Here is a 20,055-nt window from a genome sequence, read left to right on the forward strand (position 1 = left end):
AAAACAACCAACCAAAACTGCAAGATGAAGCAAAGTCATGAGGATAGCCAGGTCGACATAAAGAACACCACCAAGATGAAGAAAGGAAGGGGCAAAGGGAAAGGAAGGAGGACAGGGAAGGAGAAGGAAGGGTACGGGAGAGCAACCCGGAAACGAATAAAGGCTGTAATGCTCAGGGATCTGTGCGTGCCACACACGTACTCACAAAAGAGTTGTTGGCCTTCTGGGGAGACAAATTTTGAGATCTCAAGGGTAAGTAAACACATAAGTTGACAAAAAATGTAAGGACTTCTGTATTTCTAAATATGTGAGCAAGAATCTTAACTACTAACATCAACATGTTTTGCACTGAACTGTTTTCAGATGGAGAAAGCAAGCCCAATGGTATGTATGTTTTATTAAGACCACTAATGTTATTTTATTTCAATAAAACAAACACATTTGGTGACAAAAATTCGTATTTCACTGTAGTCGCAAGACAGATTTAAAACATCTTCACTGATTTCAGAAAAAAGCAGGCCTGTTGAAAGAAGTGTGTAAGGCAAAGAAGAGTTGTACAAACTAACACTGTGAGTGAGTGCCAATAAAATGTTGGTTTTACTATGTTTGTTATTGTCGGTTATTGCCCACTGTGTCATGTCTTTTTTTCCAGGTATTGTGTGGTTTTTCTTTCACGAAATACTTGAGTACATAGCGTACAAACTGCCAGTGACTGCCACAATTTTCTTCCTCTTACCATCAATACTTTATGTATTAGAAACTACTTTTGAAGTGCCAAAATGTACTAGAGTACATAAAATGTCTATAAAATTCCGCATTGTACAATGTTCTTGCAGTGAGACAGTCACAGTTCCTGAAATCCATTGCTCGTAGCCTCTGGCATGCCGAGGAGTACCGCAGTCCTGAGTCCACGGATAACCCATGAAAATCTGCGACACTACGCCACACACATTATGCCACCCTGGCCTGCAGGAGAATCAGTGAGACTACATCCGATGGGCAGGGCCTGCACGTTGGTTGGAAATGATGAGCACCAGATTGTCAGGCCCAATCTGTTAGAGATACCCTTAGAAATGGCCAGTGGTTTTGGTCCGGCATGGAAGTCGACTGGTATGGCCAGCTGTTTACACGTCACAGACACCACATTGACAAAATGAGAGTGCAGCGATGAAACCATGCAACAGATAACTTGCACAAATACTCTGAAAATCAATACTAATGAGGATAGGTAACAACTCACCATAAATATGATCACTGAGATGTAGACAGGCACACAGAAAAAAGATCACACTCTCCAACTAAATTTTTGGCCACTGCCTCTGTCAGAAGTCAAAAGCATACACACATTCACATAATCATTCAGGCACAACTCAAGCCTCTGGCTGCTGCATCAACAGTCACTGAGAATCAGATACAAACAAACCACTCCTTATGCCTACCTGCCTCTTGTCGGCACCTGCTAGGCTAGCAGCAAGATGTGGTGGCAGCACTGACTGCAAGAAGAGGGGAGTGGTAGAAAGGGAAGAATCAGTAAGAATGAGGAGTAGGGAAGCGGCTCATGTACTCAGCTGCGCCCAGTCAGCGATGATGCGTAACATCTCAGTAAACAAACCATTTCATCTACTGAAACGAAAATGAGATTTTTTCCAGTGTTTTTCTTTTTTTCCCCCAAATTTGCCAGATATTTCCTGATTTCCCTGACACATCAGAAATTCCCTGATTTCCAGAACTTGTAGCAACCCTGTAAATACACCAGGTGCTGTTAATGAACTGGCCGTAGTAGTGACAAAATTTGGTATCACAGAGAGCATACACACAACCATATTTTTTCCAAGCTTCAAAAATATGAGAGGTGATCTGTGACCACCAATTCCTGGATTTCATGTTCCTTTAGTAGATTAGAACACTTCGGGGATTGGGGAGGGTGGTTGTTACAACATCTGACACAGACACGTGGTAGTACACATGATGAATTTTCACAAAGTGGCCTGCTACAGTCTCCATAATTTAACGTTGAATGTGTACTGGGAAGGCATATACACAAAGTGCTAGCATACATCAGGGGTGGGAAATCCAGTTTCACATTGCAGCAGTAATGTGATTTTGACCATCTCTAAAGCAGATACCCTAAGAGCAGAGAATCAATGCACGGGTGTCTAGTTTGCTATGTAGCAAGTCTCAACATACATGATGTAAAAAGTAGATATCTGCCTCTCTAAGTGTTCACAGTGTATCCCTTGCTGCCTGGTAGGTTTTTATGATTAAAATGTATGAAGTTGATCTGTTGTATCTCCAAGCTACAGTGAAGTTCTTCATCCACCTGCAGTGTTAAGTATCAGCGCAAAATTAATCCCTGTACCATGTTGTGTTTCTTTTGGGGTCTGACAGTAACGGGTACATTACTTGTTGCTGGGGGAAGGATACGATTTGCTGTCTTAATTAAGATGGAACGTGTGGCATAAAATTTATGAATTGTTGCGGAAAAAGCTGTGGGTATGTTTTATATTGTTTGAGTATGCATTGAACACCATTTCAGATTGTCATCTGTTACCTCACACATCTCTTCTTGATGAATTATTGTCCAGCTGCTTAGTTTCTGGTGGTCCGGATCCTCCATGTCACCATTGTGTTCAAACATCCAACATGTCTGGACTTCATTCTGTCTTGCAGTGAATGCTAAATGAAAGATCAGAACTTCTACTTCAAACTATGAAATGATTTAGAATGAACTCTTGTCTCAACTCCTCCATATTTCAAAGTTTATTACTTCTCTGCTATAGCAGTTCACACAAGCTGTATCAATGACAACAGATGCCCATTTTATAGGTTCTACACAGAGACACCGGAATATTGAAAGATAATTCATCTTGATGATGACATTGTCTTTGCCAGTGGCTGCACATTCCCAGCAGCCCACGACACCTTCAACCGGAGGAATCACGGTGCAAATAGGCGTGCCCAACAGGCAGATGCTGCAGGTTCACAGCCAACATATCTCAGCCCCCCTGAAGCATCTGAGCCAAAATAAAACAGTGCGAACAGTCCCTAATTCCACCTCACACTATTTCTACCTGTATCCTCTTTCATAGTAATTTTTTGCTGAGACTATTCTTCATAGTGGATTAGTATACTTGCTAAAACCTCCTGATACACTACTCCCATAATTCACTACAGAAAAAGAGTTCTTTAATATATTTTTTTTTTTTAAAAATACTCTCCACAAAGAAAATTGGTTCAGTAGAGAGAAAGATCTTTCCATCTGTTAGGATGAAAACTAGGAATGGGCAGATATGCCTGTATGTCGACTGGTTTTGTTTTCCTCACAGTTCCTTGGGTTTTAATGATCAGTGTTGAACTGCAGCCAGTCTCAAAAGACTACTGGGGACTCGAGCCATAGTCATTTCACGATGCCAAAAATCTCCCATGATGCAGCATACTCCAAACCTCCAGATGAGAGAAGGCCAACGAGCTTGTTGGCCACTGCCAGGAGTCCTGGAGCTCCCAAATGAACAGGCACTGCCAATCCTCAGCATGCACACAGAACAGCTCGGGCATAAATAGTGCAATCCATGTGTGGTCCAGGGGAAATCACCATATGGGTACTGGCGATACCCCACACGACGGACTGGCTACCAAGCCGGGTACTGAATGATCCTCCCTGCATGGTATATAAAATATTCTGAAAGGTGGAGGTCAACTTCAGATGTGGGGACCAAACACAAGTTAACTGAACTATATGGTGTAAAATAAAGGAAACAAAATGGGGCAAGCCAGAATCAACAGTCTGTGACCCAGCTAGGTTGTAAGCAAGTAATCTGCTCCATAGAATAAGTATGAGAAAAGAGATAGAGTGTTGAATTTTAACATAGGAACAGAAGAACTCAACTGAAATGATGTGCTTGTACGCTGTTACTGGCTGGGAGAATCATCTGGAGCAGTTGAACCGCCAAGTGAAAGTTCTTCTCTATGACACCACTTTGGTGATTTGTGCGCTGATGAAAAGATTTGAAATGATTAGGACAACACAAACACCCAGTCCCGAGCTAAGAAAGTCTTCCACCCAGCGAGGAATCAAACATGGGACACTGTGATCTGAGAAAGTGATGCTAACGACTAGACTATGAGTGTGGACAAAGCAAGTAGTATTGCAATGGCTTGGGGTCCTATGCTCGTCATGCACAAACTCACACAAAAGTTGTCTTATACGGCAGACTTCTGAAGCAGGCAGATCACTATATGATCTATTGAGTCAGAGTGTAATTTTTAGTCCTCATATAACAATTTAATCCCACAGGAATTTTCTACAATACAAACTATATTACAGGAATGTGTTTATTTACCAGTATTTTCTTTTAGTCTGTTATGTACATAGAAGAGCAGACCAAATGTTGCACATGATTTGGCATGAATCAGAATGTAATATTTTAACATAATTTTAACATGTGTTAGTATAAGTAAGCATTAAAGTGTTTAAGATAAACAAAACATCTACATAAAATATTTGTATAAAAATAATAATAATATACTAACTTTTGGACATCTGGCACGCAAATATACGTTCTGGAATCCAGAAGGCACATGCTACTGGTCTACCTTACTACACTGCATTGCTACATCACAACATACAGAAGGCACATATTACTGGTCTACTTTACTACGTGCATTGCTACATCATAACTTTTGTAATTTATGATCATGGACTGCACTACTGTATAACATTACATAGCACCACACTACAGCAGTTGGTTTCTCATTTGTTTGGATATTTAGTCCTGGCACACTGAGAGACAACTCAGGATTCTCAGGGATCGTACTACTGTGCCACCTGAGGTGAAACAGATGGCTGTCATGATATCAGGAAATACTTCCTAGTCTGTGGTGTCACCGCCAGACACCACACTTGCTAGGTGGTAGCCTTTAAATCGGCCGCGGTCCATTAGTATACGTCGGACCCGCGTGTCGCCACTATCAGTGATTGCAGACCGAGCGCCGCCACACGGCGGGTCTAGAGAGACTTCCTAGCACTCGCCCCAGTTGTACAACCGATTTTGCTAGCGATGGTTCACTGACAAAATACGCTCTCATTTGCCGAGACGATAGTTAGCATAGCCTTTAGCTACATCATTTGCTACGACCTAAGCCGCCATTACCAGTTACTATTGATACTGAATCATGTACCATTAAGAGCGACGTTCACCATTAATGGGTTAAAGTTAAGTATTCCACCAGCTACGTCCTTTTTTTCTAAATTCTAATTTCCTTGTCCTGTTCCACACCTCGCGCCAGCCTGCGTGAGCTAAAACGCGTGCCTTTCGGCTTCCTCTAGTAACACGGTGTTGGCTCTCCTGCCAACCACAACATAGTCCTTCCCAAGGCTCATCTCCTCACTGCCCCTACAAGGTTGCTCTCGTTTGATGATCTGCCAAGGAGTGTCTTGTTGTCATGATGTATGGCCTCTTCTTGTTTGTCTCTTGCTCATGTACTTTTGCAGTTCACAACCTGATATTTTGGCTATCAGGAAGTTCAGCTTATGCCACATTCCTCATTCCTTATTGTGTTACAGATGTATTACAAAAGAGATTCCTATGCTGGTCTGTAACATCTTGTGTAATGGCACACTTCCAGACAATGTGATCCGGTGTGCTGATTGCTCCACATTCACACAAAAAAAGTTCAAATGGCTCTGAGCACTATGGGAGTTAACATCTGAGGTCATCAGTCCCCTAGAACTTAGAACTATTTAAATCTAACTAACCTAAGGACATCACACACATCCATGCTCGAGGCAGGATTCAAACCTGCGACCGCAGCGGTCGCACGATTCCAGACTGAAGCGCCTAGAACTGCTTGGCCACTCCGGCCTGCTCCACATTCACAGGTGTCTGTCGTGCTTTCTCACATTTTCAGTAAGTAGCTGAGATATAGACCATGTCGCAACAGGTAGTGTAGCGCTCCCTTGGTTGGAAGGAATTATGACATTCTGGATCTTTCTTTTATGCTAGGAAAGAAATATTTCCTTATTTGATGTGGTGTTTGGGCTCGGTATCTGCCCCACTCATCACACCCACCCTTTTTGTGCCAATATTGTGCACCTCTCTTTCTTATGGCTACATCCAGAGGTAAGAAGGCCAATATCACCAGCAGTGCCTCAGCTGGTGTTGTTTTATACACGTCTGTCAGGCACAGTACACTTCTCTTTACTAGCTGTAGAGTTTGTGCTGTCCGTGCCTTTCTGGTTCTATGAGCCCAAATGCTTAACCTGTAACCCACAATAGTGATCACAGTGGCACTGTGGTACATTCTTCTTCAACCTGGGGGCAACTGAAAGCTTCTTTGGACAATTGTTGCTACTTTGTTCAGGATTTTAATGCCTCCCTGGTGAATGATTTCTACACGTACATGATAGTTTCACTTTTTGTTGATATTTATACCAAGGTACCTATATTCTTCTTATGTTTTCACAGGTTGGTCATTTATTCTGACTGTAGGGTTTCACAACCTTGAAAATGTCCTTTTAGTAACAAACAAACTGTTTTGATATTGTTAACTTGTTTTCAACTCACCAATTACTTAGTCTTTTGAGAACTTTCCTACTATTTTCCTCTAACTTAGCCATTGTGTTAGCAGATACTGTAATTAGCAGATCATCTGTGCAGACAATGCAGGCTCTAGTGTTTGTTATATTATGAAGCTGGTTCAGTAATGGCTCTACGTCAACATCCTAGAACTTCGGTCTACAGGCAGAAACCTGCAAGCAGCCGTTGGTGACATTTTTCACAATTATCTTTCCGCAACATTCAAATTGCAACTGCCGGTCTGTTGTTACAGTGACAGTTACTTCAGTTTTTAAATCACAAAGCGTGAGTGGGCGAATGTGGTACAATACAGATTTTGCTGCTCCCCAAAGAAACCAGTCTGCTGCAGTAAATTCCGGGGAGTGAGGATCCATAGGATATTGGAGATGACACACACACACACACACACACACACACACACACACACACACACACACACACACACACACACACAAGAAACAACCTCTTCCAAAAGGCTCATAGTGTTATTAGTTGTGTAGTAGACCATTTGTTTCAGTCTTTTGAACCATAAATTATCAAACACCTCAACAACACCCATCCTTATCTGTATAATATATTTGTTATATTAAGCGATAACAGAATATGCATTGTGTGAGTTATTGCACCCCTAGTGAATTTCTCTTTCCTGAAACCACAGTCGGGGGCTCATGTCTATTACCTGTCTGTGACACCTCAGGCAATGAATTATAAGCTTTTTCTGTACTTTATCTACACATTTACTAAACAAATTGGCCTGTAAGATTTCAGTTCTCTGGAATGTATATATTCTGAACACTAGAGTTGTGGCCAAAACAAAGAGGAATTGTTAATTTCCTAAGTGTTACCAAGCAACAATATCTACGGCCAATTTACTGAACACAAAATATGTGGAAAATACTTAAGAACGTAGTAAATCTTTCAAAAAATTAACTTGCAGTCATGAATTATCTTCAGTGAAGAAATGTAGTAGGATGGTAAATTAAAGTATCCCACAATATCAGTAGCTCACATTCACTTCTAAATATTTTGATGAAGTAATACATCCAATGTAATTTATGGTTATCATATTCACAAAAAGATTCCCAAGTAATTTACAATGTCAAGATGTGAAACTTGTAAACCATAGCTAATAATTAGAATAGGGCTGAAAAAATATATTTAGCAAATATAGAAAAATGAACAAGGTGAAAGTAACAAATAAGAATAACACAAAAGACAATAAATTTGAAACTTTCTGAACTAGTGGTTCTGCCAAGAGGAACTTACGGTTAGGTGTAAGAATACTTAAAAAATGTGTTAAAAATAGGCTACATGTTTTTACTTTGAATACACTGTTGTTAGTTCTTGAAACTGTAAGTTATAAACCTCAAGATCTATGATCTTAAATCATTTTCTACACATCTTAATCATGCTCAAATTGTTCAAAACGCCGTAAAATATTTACCTTCTCTCCCACCCTGAGAATAAGTGACTCAAGGCGGTCTTCAATTTCCTGGTTTTCAGAAACACGGCGCCTTTTTCTGTAAGCGCGATCTGGAAAATTTACAAATTAAAGCCTTAGCAAGAATTATACAGCTGACATGAAGAAGAAGAAGAAGAAGAAGGAATGGTATGATAATGCTTCTAGGTCCAAGTAAGGAAAAAAGAAAGAAAGAATTCTTTTTCTTGGTTTTCTGCAGTCCTTCAAAGTTATCATATAAGTTAGCAATGAATTTTATGTTATACATTGATACAATTTGCGAGGCGGCAGCCTATTTCAGGCCTTTCTCCTCACATTTTATCATATTTGCATACTGAATTTGCGTAGGAGACTATCCTGCTTTCCGATTCAGTCTTATCTGTCGACTTTCCACCTGCATTACGCGTTGTCTACATGAGTGGCTAGGGAGTAGCGTGTAGCAATGTAAGTAGCCCACCCCTCTAACAAATCATTCTTGTAGTAGTTTTTTCCATTAATGCGTCTGGTCTTGACCAGGGGAATTCCTTTTTGCTGAGGCATAAACAACTTTTGCACATCCTTGAAGGACTGCTGTGCATTTAGAGTGCAGGGTCTCACAGTACTGGGCCACAGGGACAGTTGAACAAGCCTTTGCAGGGATTATCCACCTGGCTAAGTTCCTGCGAACAATGAGTGGTGGAACGGAAGAATGGTGTCCCCAATAGTAGAACAGGAAACCACTGGTGGAAGAGGTGAGAATTCTGCCTTGTTAGTAAACTTCGAGTAGAGTTCTCAGCTGTCCACTTGCCATTATGCTGCTGTGTGTGGTCTCCCAATGCATTTCCTCGTGCAACACATATAGCCACTCATGTGTCTGCAAATTTTCAAACTCTCCCCTCCCTGTGGGAACAGTGTGCAAAGCCCAACAAAATTTCCAGAATTTCTGGAAAAGAAGTCTGGACATGGAAACAGGCAACATTTATCTCCCATTTCCAAATACATGTCTCTCGTAGGTGGATACATTTTAACTTGATGGTTGGAGCTAGGCAACGGACTTCCAGATCCCTGATTGGATGGGCAGTTAAGACGTTAATGGGATTGGAAAGATTGTGCGGGGTTCCTTTCTGAAGTCTGAAGGAAGGCTACCAAATATTGAGAGGCATTTGGGGTCGTATTCAGATTTGTATGGGTATTACCTTGACTTTGGTCCTCTGCAATGTCTTCAAAGTTTCTTTTTGCACTTATGCACATATGTGGTTGGTAATCAGGATGATGACGATGATGATGAGATCTGCAATTCGCAGTCTCATCACATCAGCTCAGCCCAGCAACAGTTAACAGTGGCTGCAGTTGCGTACATCCTGACTTGCTGGCAACCTCCTCCATGGCAGTCAAGGTAAGATTGTATTTGCAACACACACTCCCGACTTTAGAAATCGTGAGATATTAATGGCGAGTTCATTTATAGTTTCTGTTTTTTAGTCTTCCTAACATGATCCTCGCGATTCATGCACTGGTATGCAGGTTTTTCTGCAAACTAATTCTTACTTCAAAGGTGATTTTTCTCCTAACCACTCATGTTTCATTTTGTTATTGAGTTAATGTAATGGAGTTCACCTGCTCAGTGATGTTTCTTTCTTATTCTATGATCTATTCAAATTCATACATTTTTGAGTAATTATAAAGTCTGTAATCACAGCTGAAAGCATAATTTATGTCCTTTATGTGGCTGGGAACCATCTCAACTATAATTGTCCAGAATCATGCTAATCGCAACCCTAACATCCATTCATCTTCTTATAACTGTTTTAATTTAATTACGTAAATTCACTCTCAAATTGTTTTATGATGCTGACATTTGTGTGCACTGAATAATTTTTACACACTGTCTAAATAGAAATTATTTTGACAGATCTAACTCTATCATTCAGCAACCAATAAAGTAAATTATTCAATTGGAGTGCCCAGGTCCTCCAACTATGAGCAACAGGCAAGGTCCCTGACAAGTTTTCCAATGCGTGGTTTTTTCGAGTAGTCTATTGGCTTCATGGGGCTTATATGATCTGAGGTGATAGTTTCAGCATCAGTCTAGTCCGCACACGTACCCACGCACCCACCCACCCACCCACCCACCCACACACACACACACACACACACACACACACACAGAGAGGGTGCACCTGATGAGGAAGAGGTCATGCTCACAGCACACCCAGCTACTGACAATATGAGTTAAGAGCAACTAACTGTGTAATGCACAGAATTCTTGCATAGGTTGTGCTTTTTTAAATTTATTTTTGAAATGTGGACTTCCATAAAAAAATGAATACAACCCATTATTGGTATAGATGAACATGGAAGCCAGATATCATACAAATCTACATCTACATGTGCATTGTATAAACCACTGTACAGTGCATAGTGGACATACAATTACTAGATATTCCCTTTCTTGTAACCTTCGCAAATGGAGTGAGGGAAACATATTCGCTTGTATGTCTTTGTAGTCAAATGCTTTTTGGACATCAAGAAACACTGCATCTACAAGGTTGCCTTGATCCAAAGACTTCAGTGAGTCTTGGGAAAAGTGCGAGTTGGGTTTCACATGATTGATGTTTTCAAAATCCACGCTGGTTGGCACTGAGGAGGTCATTCTGCTCAAGATACCTCAGGAATATGGTCTAAGATTCTACAACAAATTGACGTCAAGCATATTAGATGGCAGAAGAGCGCAAGCTGTGCCTTTTTCCAGAAACTTGATACGATTTTTTGTTCATGAGATCTACGATAGATTATAGTAGGGGGTAACTCAGCTGCAAATTCAGTAAAGAATCTGATAGGGATTCCATCAAGACCTGCAGCTTTGTTCAATTTTAATGATTTCAGCTGTTTTTCAACAGCAATAACATGAATACTTATTTTGTTCATCTTTCCAGTGGAATGAGGATTCAGTTGGGGCAATTCTCCTGCATTTTCCTTTGTAAACGAACATTTGAAAACGGAGTTAAGCATTTCATTTTTTCCTCTGCTATCATCAATTTCAGTTCCAGTCTCATTCGCTATGGACTGACACTTACTTTGGCGGCACTATCAGCCTTTGCATATGACCAGAATTTCTTTGGATTTTGTGAAGTATCATTTGACAATATTCCGCTGAAGTAGTCACTGAAGGCATTATGCATTACTCTCTTGACAGCCAAACTTGTTTCATCTAGCATCTCTGTATCTACAGCCCTACACTTTTTGTTTTATACCTACTATGCAGTAATCTCTGTTTCTTTAGAAGTTTGTTTAAAGTAGCTTTATACCATGGACGTTCCCACCCAATATGAACTGTTTTACTGGGTATGTATCTATCCAGTGTATGGTCAATTATTCTTCTGAACTTGAGCCAGAGTTCCTCTACATGCTTCTGACCTGTGCCGAGAGATTCAAGTTCCTCATTGAGATAGGACACTACCGATTTTTTTTATTTAGTTTACTGAACATATATATCTTTCTGCTTGTTTTAGTGGACTGGAAACACAATGCCAAAATCAGCATGCAATGGAGGAGCTGCCAACACTGTAACTGCACTTTAGCCCACATATAGCATCTTCTCTGGCGATGTTTGTTAATGTGAAAAATGGAGAGATGCTCCGTGGTTTGGAGTCCATGTTAAACTGAATGTCCTTTTATAACTGGCTGGGCAAGTCAGTTCAAAGGGCTTTCCAAATTCCTCCTCAGTTTCCTTTACTGGTTGCTGAATATACGGACTGAAAAACAATGGAGAAAGATTACAACCCTGTCTCATTACCTTTTCACTTACTTCTCTGTCTTTAGTTTCTGGTAACTGTCATCTGGTTTCTGTTCATGTTGTAAATAACCTTTTGCTACCTGTGTTTTACCCCTGCTATCTTCAGAATTTCAAGGAGTGTATAACTGTAAACAATGTCTAAAGCTTTTCCTAAATTCTCTTAGGCTATAAACATAGTTTTGCCTTTCCTCAAATGATCTTCTAAGATACATCACTGAGTCATAATTATCTTTTTAGTTTCTTCAGAACTCAAACTGGTCTTCTCTGGGGTTGGTATCTACCAGTTTTTCCAAGATGCTGTAAATAATTTGGAGGGAGAAAGCTTTGCAGTATTGTCAGCGAGCTTTTTTGTCTCTGTCCTGCATCTCACATTCCAGCGAAACTCTATTTCTGCTTCAGATTCTACCTAATAGAATTTATATGCCTGGAAAACTCTCTCTGCCAATTCTCAGAGTAATACTTGTGTTTGCTTCATGCCATCCATTACAAACAGTTTAGTATCAAGTAACAGCACCATACCTAAATTAACAAGAAAATCAACACCAAGTATTCTACACAAATCTCGGAGTGCACACTATGAGCTGCTGTAGCAGAACAACACTATTAGCTGGAGTGTCACGTGGTACATGCTCCTTGCCACTGCACACTGTCCACAACCTGCCACAGACACATCACTGTAACATCTGTCATCACCTGCCTTCTTTGGAACTGGAATGTTGACATTCTTCTTCAACAGAGAACACAATCAGCAAAATGGTAGCATCTCAATTAAGAGGAACAACAATCATGCATGCATCAGAAATATGTAATAATTATTTTCTACATGTGATTTTCCCAGTTCTTAAAGAAGTTAAATGGGTCTAAGTATTTCTGAGTGAATAACTGCACTTAAATAGAAGGCACATGAAATGCATTAGTGACAGAATGAGTAGCAATAATTAGACGTGCTACTGTCTAGAGTAGTCTTGCTGTATTTCAGCAGACTTTCTACTCAATTCCCTCTACAGTGGTGTCTGACAGAGGGCAGAAGGGTGTTCACTTTCTCATACAATCATCCCAAGTATTTACAGTTGGATCTTTTTATGTTCTATTTTAGCACCTCACTGACTGTCACATTGTAAGTGTAGATTCATATGATGTGTCCTGTCCCTTTTCAACAGTTTCTTTCATGATGAAAACTCCGGCTGCTAATGCCCAAAAATGTATTCTTGCGATAGAATATGTATTTTGCTGCAAGAATTAACGACAGGTTGGGGGGGGGGGGGCGGGAGACATGGGCAGGGGTGTTGCGTTTCTCAGTTTACAGTTTAGTATGACTTGTGCAGCAACCCTCAACTGCTCTTATTATCTCTTCATTAAACAAACTGCATTAGCACAAAAATTGGTACATAACTGTTCTGAATGGTCAAGATCATTGATGAATTCTTCTCGGGTTATCAACTGAGTGGTGGCATCATCTTGTCGTAACGTGTCAATGAGTTTCGTACCCATCATCTTCTGGCCAGAAGATGATGCACATGAAACTTATTGAAACGTTGCGACAAGATAACGCCACCACTCGGCTGGTAACCTGAGAAGAATTCATCAGTGGAATACGCCAAGAAAGACTAAAATCGCATAGGTCAAGATCATGTTTCATTTTGTCAAAAAGGGTCCTAAATCTGTTGAAGTGGTAGAAAATGCATCCGACATGATGTTTTTTTATGATGGGACTAATCCTTGGAGTAACAGTTTCCAGAAGCAGAAGTTACTCATAATTATTACCAGCCTTATGGTTGAAGTCCCAAGCCCAATTGTGAAGTGTGGAGAATACGTAGCTTGGAACAACGTTTGATGTCTAAACTTGTTTTTAAATTTAACTTTACAATTAATTAATGCCAGGAGTAGCAAATAAAATACCTGATGAATAAGTACAGCAATAATTCACTTTCAATAATACTCATTCATGTCATTCCCACTTTCGAGTGGGATAGCTTATATCTCTGTGCCATTTATTTTCCTTATGCAACTGTATTTATAGGATGAGGAGACTCACCACTGATCCTAAAGTGGAACCAAATATTTTAGTGCACTTTCATGGATGTCATGGTACCAAGATGTTAATATGTTCAAGGATTGATAAACATACAAGAACAATGGAGAAGATGGTTGACTTTCTAATTCTGTGTGCTGTGAAGAAAAATCTATAAACAGATTTGGGGAGTTGCCGCGGGGGATTAGCCGAGGTTCGAGTCCTCCCTCGGGCATGGGTGTGTGTGTTTGTCCTTAGGATAATTTAAGTTAAGCAGTGTTTAAGCTTAGGGACTGATGACCTTAGCAGTCAAGTCCCATAAGATTTCACACCATTTTTGAACATTTGGGGAGTTGCATTTCACAACCCAATAACAGATGCCACACATGCATCCACATAACATTTGTCATATGAAAAGCAGAACTGCCACATTCAACTTCGCAAATACTGAACTGTATGTTCTCAATGACTTCAATGTATCATGCATGTGCATTATAGTAATGTCAGTGAATGTAAAGTCAAATATGTTGTTAATTTGTCAGGTTTAATGATGATTCCACTGAATTTACAAATCTGTCCCATATTGAAAAATACATACAATATGGTGAAAGGAAGCAAGATTAGGGTTTAACAACCTGTTGGCATCGAGATCATTAAAGATGGAGCACAAGCTTAGAAAGTTTCCAGGATGGGGAAAGAAATCAGCCTTGCCCCTTCAAACAAACCATCCTAGCATTTGCCTCGAGCAATTTAGGGAAATCACTGAAAACCTAAATCTGGATAGCCAGAAGTGGATTTGAACCATCATCCTTCCAAATGCAAGTTGCTTAGTACAATTTGAGACAGAGGTTGGCTGTTGAAAGCTGATAACAAGATGCATCTATGTTATTTGAAATGACATTTTGCTATAGCCGACTAACTCATCAATACTTTTCTTCTAAATGTTTCAAAGTGACTGATACATTGTCATTACATTAGCTGTATTCCAAGAATTCCATGGAGAGTGATGTCTCGGGTGGGGGAAAAAGTGCAGCACAGTGAACTGGCTACACTGTCACACCAGTGCTAATTCTGATTACAATATAAACTAAAACATGAAATTTAAGGGTCTCTGTAAATATGTTCTTCAATGTAAAATTCTCTGATGCTGTCTTAACATCAACCAAATTATATACATCCTATATCATTATTTACCCCTGTACAGTGTATGATTCACAGGACCAATACAATTCAATACGCTCTAGTAGATTCTGAGCACATATGAAGCCCTGTATCTTGGTTCCTTTCTGAAATATAATGGTGATGTGTTTTCAGGGAATACTTCTCAAAACATTCAGTATGTAAATTATTCAACTCTTCAAACAAGGCAACTCTTTCTTGAAAAAGAAGTTCAACGTAAAAAATCAGTTTTCACCGGGCAATTACTTGTCTAAAACACAGGCATCCACAGATAGTTGGGCAATTTCGACAATGCAAGTATATTCCTGAGAATAATTTGCTGTAAAGTGGCGTGACTAGTTTCTCAGTAAGTTAACGCAGATTTAAAATTAATTCCCGAAAATACAACTACCGATACACGGTCAAATAAACTTAAACTCTAGTAAGTTTTTAAATCTTATCCATCTAAAACAATGAAGGTTTGGTATCATGCCACGGCAAACAACAAATTGGTTCTTCTGACGCTATAACCACTTCAGTGATCATTGCGTGCTACATTCTACACTGAAACCGAAAAGGTTTCCCTAATCGTTACTGTAAAACTCACCATATCCATCGTCATCATCATGAACCCTTCTTCTGCTCATCTTGCTTCAATAAATCAGGGTGCTGCTAGATCCAATAATTAAACTGTATTACTAGTGACTATTAAACATAAACACATCCCATGATTGTCACCACAACACGACGAATTCATAGATGAAGGAACTACCGCGTGTACACAACTTCACAGAGTTCTACAAACTCAGCCACACACATGAGCATTAATATCTTTGAAAACAGAAGATGGGGGATCTTTCGTTATCTCTGACGCAACAGCTTCTGTAAGCATGTTGTGGTGTGTGGAGGCACTTAGAAAATGGGATCATGAAACAGATAATTTGTACCCCATTTACTGTGGGAAATGAGAGAAATTCGTCGAAACTCCTGAGAGTAAAAATGAGTTGACACTATGAAGAAGTCTTACAACGCTGGTTCGGATGTGAAAAACGAAAGCGCTGATGTTATAAAACGTCTTTACAGGTAAGATGTTTTGTTGAAAGGAGACATAAACTAATACAATTATTTGACAGTGTCATTTTGTGATTCCCTGGGATACCATTTGCCCATATTTGTGTGACGACTGCTATGAGGGCTACGCACAATATTGATTATTGAAGATACTTGTGACCTTGGAATAAATGTTTGTCAATGCAGTGTTTACTGTTGTCGACCGAATGTTTACACTAGTGACATCACATGTTTGTAAATATCAGTAACACAAATCAGTGTTAAGCTGTAGTTATTCTGTTTCGTGGAAATATTTGTACGATAGATTTTTTTCTAGCGGCAAAGTTAACAATAGTTAGAAGAATGCTGACAAGACTGTTGCTCAGTGGTCAGACGAGTTGGAAGAATCCTGACAAGACTGTTGTTCAGTGGTCAGACGCTAGACTTTTCAGTCATGTGTTAGGCTGTTTCTTGCACAGCACCTGTGATTGCCTCTTTTTTACTCTCTCTGCGGATAGTTGCTGTTTGACTGCGATAAACGTAGGAGATTTTTTTTAACCTGAATTGTGAGCATCAAGATAATACTTTATTTACACACATCCATTCGAAAGTTTGAGTGCTTTGGTAGCACAGTGTTCAGTTTTCAGACTTCTCAATTGTCTCAGTAAGATTAACACATGATACATTGAATAATCTCGGGAGTTTCTCAACAGCTGTAGTATTTCCTTCGGAATAAGCCTACTGAGGCTGGACACACTGACTGTGGATCTCGTGGCGAGTCTGTATTCTTGACAGCTACACCCTGATGCGAAAGGAACTTATATTTATGTTTCATGGCCAATATTTCACCTTTTATCAAGTAAATGTCGGAAATATTTCATGCTGCTATTGTGGAGAAATGTTTTTGCTGCAGGTAGTAGTTAAATAAATTCTGACCATTCACAAATTCACCAGCATCAAATTTGGACTGCAAGTGTGCCCTTTTGAGAGGTTTGATCCTTATGCAGGGTCAAACGTTTCGAAGATAGGTTGATAACAACGCTAGTAGTCCTCGGGTGGAGGTACAGAGAAGTCTGTTTTCCTTTAGTTCTTCATTGCAGTGGGAGCATTTTATCACAGCCCACCCAACTGACCACAACCAGCTTAAAGCACTAACACCTTTATTTAACACTTACTGCATCCCTCCAATTCAAGGAGTTCGCTCCACTTGTGCTCTTTCCCCTCCACTCAGGTTGTTGCGATAACTTTCCATAATTCCTCACCTCATATCTGGCATGAGTTTCCTTCCCCCACATTGTTTCCCACTGAATTCAACATCAAGCCATGGACCAAGTTTAATCATGGACAGTCACAGAACACTGTGGTTGTTCTGTCACTATTTGTGGTTAAATTTGAGTTTATTATATGTATATGTATGCTCTTGACATGGTTTATATGCTAGTTTGTAAGTACTACTTTGTCTGGCTGGATGACTTCAGTTAAATAAAAAGTGAGTCTTGCAACTTTGGGTGTATCTATTTCGAACCCCTTGAAAAGTGTTGAATGACTGTAATGCAACACTTATTGTTGAATCTGGCACACCACACAAAGTATCTAAGCTTCTATGATGCAAAGTGTTCTCTCTGACCGGTTAGGTAAATCACCACCCTGAGGGAGAAGGACAAGGACATACCTCTCCTACAGGGACTTCTGTATTGTAGCAGACTTAAATGGGTACCAGTCGTATTTGAAAGAATTGCAGCTCCTGGCTGAGGAGAGACCATTCTGCATCTGTTTACAAGAAACTAATTTTAAAGTTACTGTCACACCTGAGTTATGTGTCTTTCATTGCTACAGGAAGGACGGTATTACTGGAGACGGGGCTAGCGGTAGGGTGGCTGTTTTTGTTGGTGGCAGATGGCATTCTTCTCCTGTCGCTCTTACACTGATGATGTTGAAATGGAAGTTCTTAAACCATTTAAGGTCATAGTATGTTCTTTATATCTTCCATTTCGTGATCAATTGCATGCGGATGAACTGGCAGAGCTTTTCTGGGCACTCCCATGGTCATTCCTCCTCATGGATGACCTAATGCACACAATTTATTTTATTTTTATTTATTTATTTATTTATTGTTCCATGGGACCAAATTAAGGAGAAGTCTCTATGGTCATGGAACGAGTCAATACATGAAATTATAACACAATAGTAGAAACAGATAAAATGAAATATAAAAAACATATTCTGGCAACAAGTCGTAAGTTTAAATAAAGAAAATTGACAATGTAACACTAGAATTTGCTTAATTTTTTAGCTCTTCCAGGAGCTCCTCAACAGAATAGAAGGAGTGAGCCATGAGGAAACTCTTCAGTTTAGACTTAAAAGAGTTTGGGCTACTGCTAAGATTTTTGAGTTCTTGTGGTAGCTTATTGAAAATGGATGCAGCAGAATACTGCACTCCTTTCTGCACAAGAGTCAAGGAAGCGCATTCCACATGCAAATTTGATTTCTGCCCAGTATTAACTGAGTGAAAGCTGCTAACTCTTGGGAATAGCCTAATATTGCTAACAACAAACGACATTAAAGAAAATATATACTGTGACGGCAATGTCAGAATTCCCAGACTATTGAATAGGGGTCGACAAGAGGTTCTCGAACTTACACCACATATAGTTCGTACAGCCTGTTTTTGAGCAAAAATACCCTTTTTGAATCAGAAGAATTACCCCAAAAAATAATACCATATGGCATAAGCGTATGAAAATATGCAAAGTAGACTACTTTTCATGTTGAAGTGTCACTTATTTCAGATACTGCTCTAATGGTAAATAAAGCAGCATTTAGCTTCTGAACAAGATCCTGGACACAGGCTTTCCACAACAGCTTACTATCTATCCGAACGCCTAGGAACTTGAATTGTTCTGTCTCGCTTATAATATGCCCGTTCTGTCTGATCAAAATATCGGTTCGTGTTGAATTGTGAGTTAGAAACTGTAAAAACTGGTCTTACTGTGATTTAGCATCAAATTATTTTCCACAAGCCACGAACTTATTTCATGAACTACATTATTTGTTACTGTTTCAATATTACACACAAGTTTCTTGACTACCAAGCTGGTGTCATCAGCAAACAGAAATATTTTTGAATCACCTGTAATACTAGAAGGCATATCATTTATATAAATAAGAAACAGCAGTGGCCCCAGCACCGACCCTTGGGGAACGCCCCACTTAACAGTACCCCATTGGGACTGAACATCACTACCACTCTCAATATTGCGGAGAATTACCTTCTGCTTTCTGTTCTTAAAGTAAGAGGTGAACCAATTGTAAGCTACTCCCCTTACTCCATAATGGTCCAACTTCTGCAGTAATATTTTGAGGTCAACACAGTCAAAAGCCTTCGTTAAATCAAAGAAAACACCTAGCGTTCCCAACCTTTTATTTAATCCGTCCAAAACCTCACAGAGAAAAGAGAATATAGCAAACACCGATGGCATAGAAATAGGTCTAAAATTGTCAACATTATGAATGTCTCCCTTTTTATAAAGTGGCTTCACTACCAAGTACTTTAATCGGTCAGGAAACCGACCACTCCTAAAGGAAAAGTTACAGATGTGGCTAAGTACTGGACTAACATACATAGAACAATACTTCAGTATACTGCTAGATACCCCGTCATATCCATGAGAGTTCTTGGCCTTTAGTGATTTAATTATTAACTCAATCTCCCTCTTGTCAGTATCATGGAGTAGCATTTCAGTTAACAGTCTCGGAACCATTTTTATCTAAGAGCGCTAATTGATTCCCTGTTGGCACTAGGTTTCTATTTAGTTCACCTGCTATATTCAGAAAGTGATTATTAAATACTGTACATATATGCGACTTATCAGTAACAAGGACATTCCCACTACGCACTGATTCTATATCCTCGACCTGTCTCTGCAGACCTGCCACTTCCTCTACGACTGACCATATGGTTTTAATGGAAATACAGAAGCGTCCGATCTTACCCGTCGGCTTTGACCCATGACGTCACAAATATGGC

The 20,055-nt window shown here is 39.7% G+C and overlaps 2 protein-coding genes across 2 annotated transcripts in view; one reads left to right on the forward strand and one right to left on the reverse strand.

Moving 5' to 3' along the window:
• LOC126095776 (nuclear cap-binding protein subunit 1) overlaps positions 1–15,769 on the reverse strand; it is a 208,634-nt gene extending 192,865 nt beyond the window's left edge. The window contains exons 1-2 of the mRNA XM_049910582.1: positions 15,586–15,769; positions 8,020–8,108 (exon numbers count right to left, since the gene is read on the reverse strand). Coding sequence (XP_049766539.1) covers positions 8,020–8,108; positions 15,586–15,625 — 129 coding nt within the window. The 5' untranslated portion in view covers positions 15,626–15,769. The remainder of the gene's footprint in view (positions 1–8,019; positions 8,109–15,585) is intronic.
• Positions 15,770–15,834: 65 nt separating this feature from the next.
• The window catches only part of LOC126095774 (nonsense-mediated mRNA decay factor SMG5), a 283,868-nt gene continuing 279,647 nt past the window's right edge, over positions 15,835–20,055 (forward strand). The window contains exon 1 of the mRNA XM_049910581.1: positions 15,835–16,061. Coding sequence (XP_049766538.1) covers positions 15,991–16,061 — 71 coding nt within the window. The 5' untranslated portion in view covers positions 15,835–15,990. The remainder of the gene's footprint in view (positions 16,062–20,055) is intronic.

Source organism: Schistocerca cancellata, chromosome 8 (assembly GCF_023864275.1).
Source record: "Schistocerca cancellata isolate TAMUIC-IGC-003103 chromosome 8, iqSchCanc2.1, whole genome shotgun sequence".
NCBI lineage: Eukaryota > Metazoa > Arthropoda > Insecta > Orthoptera > Acrididae > Schistocerca > Schistocerca cancellata.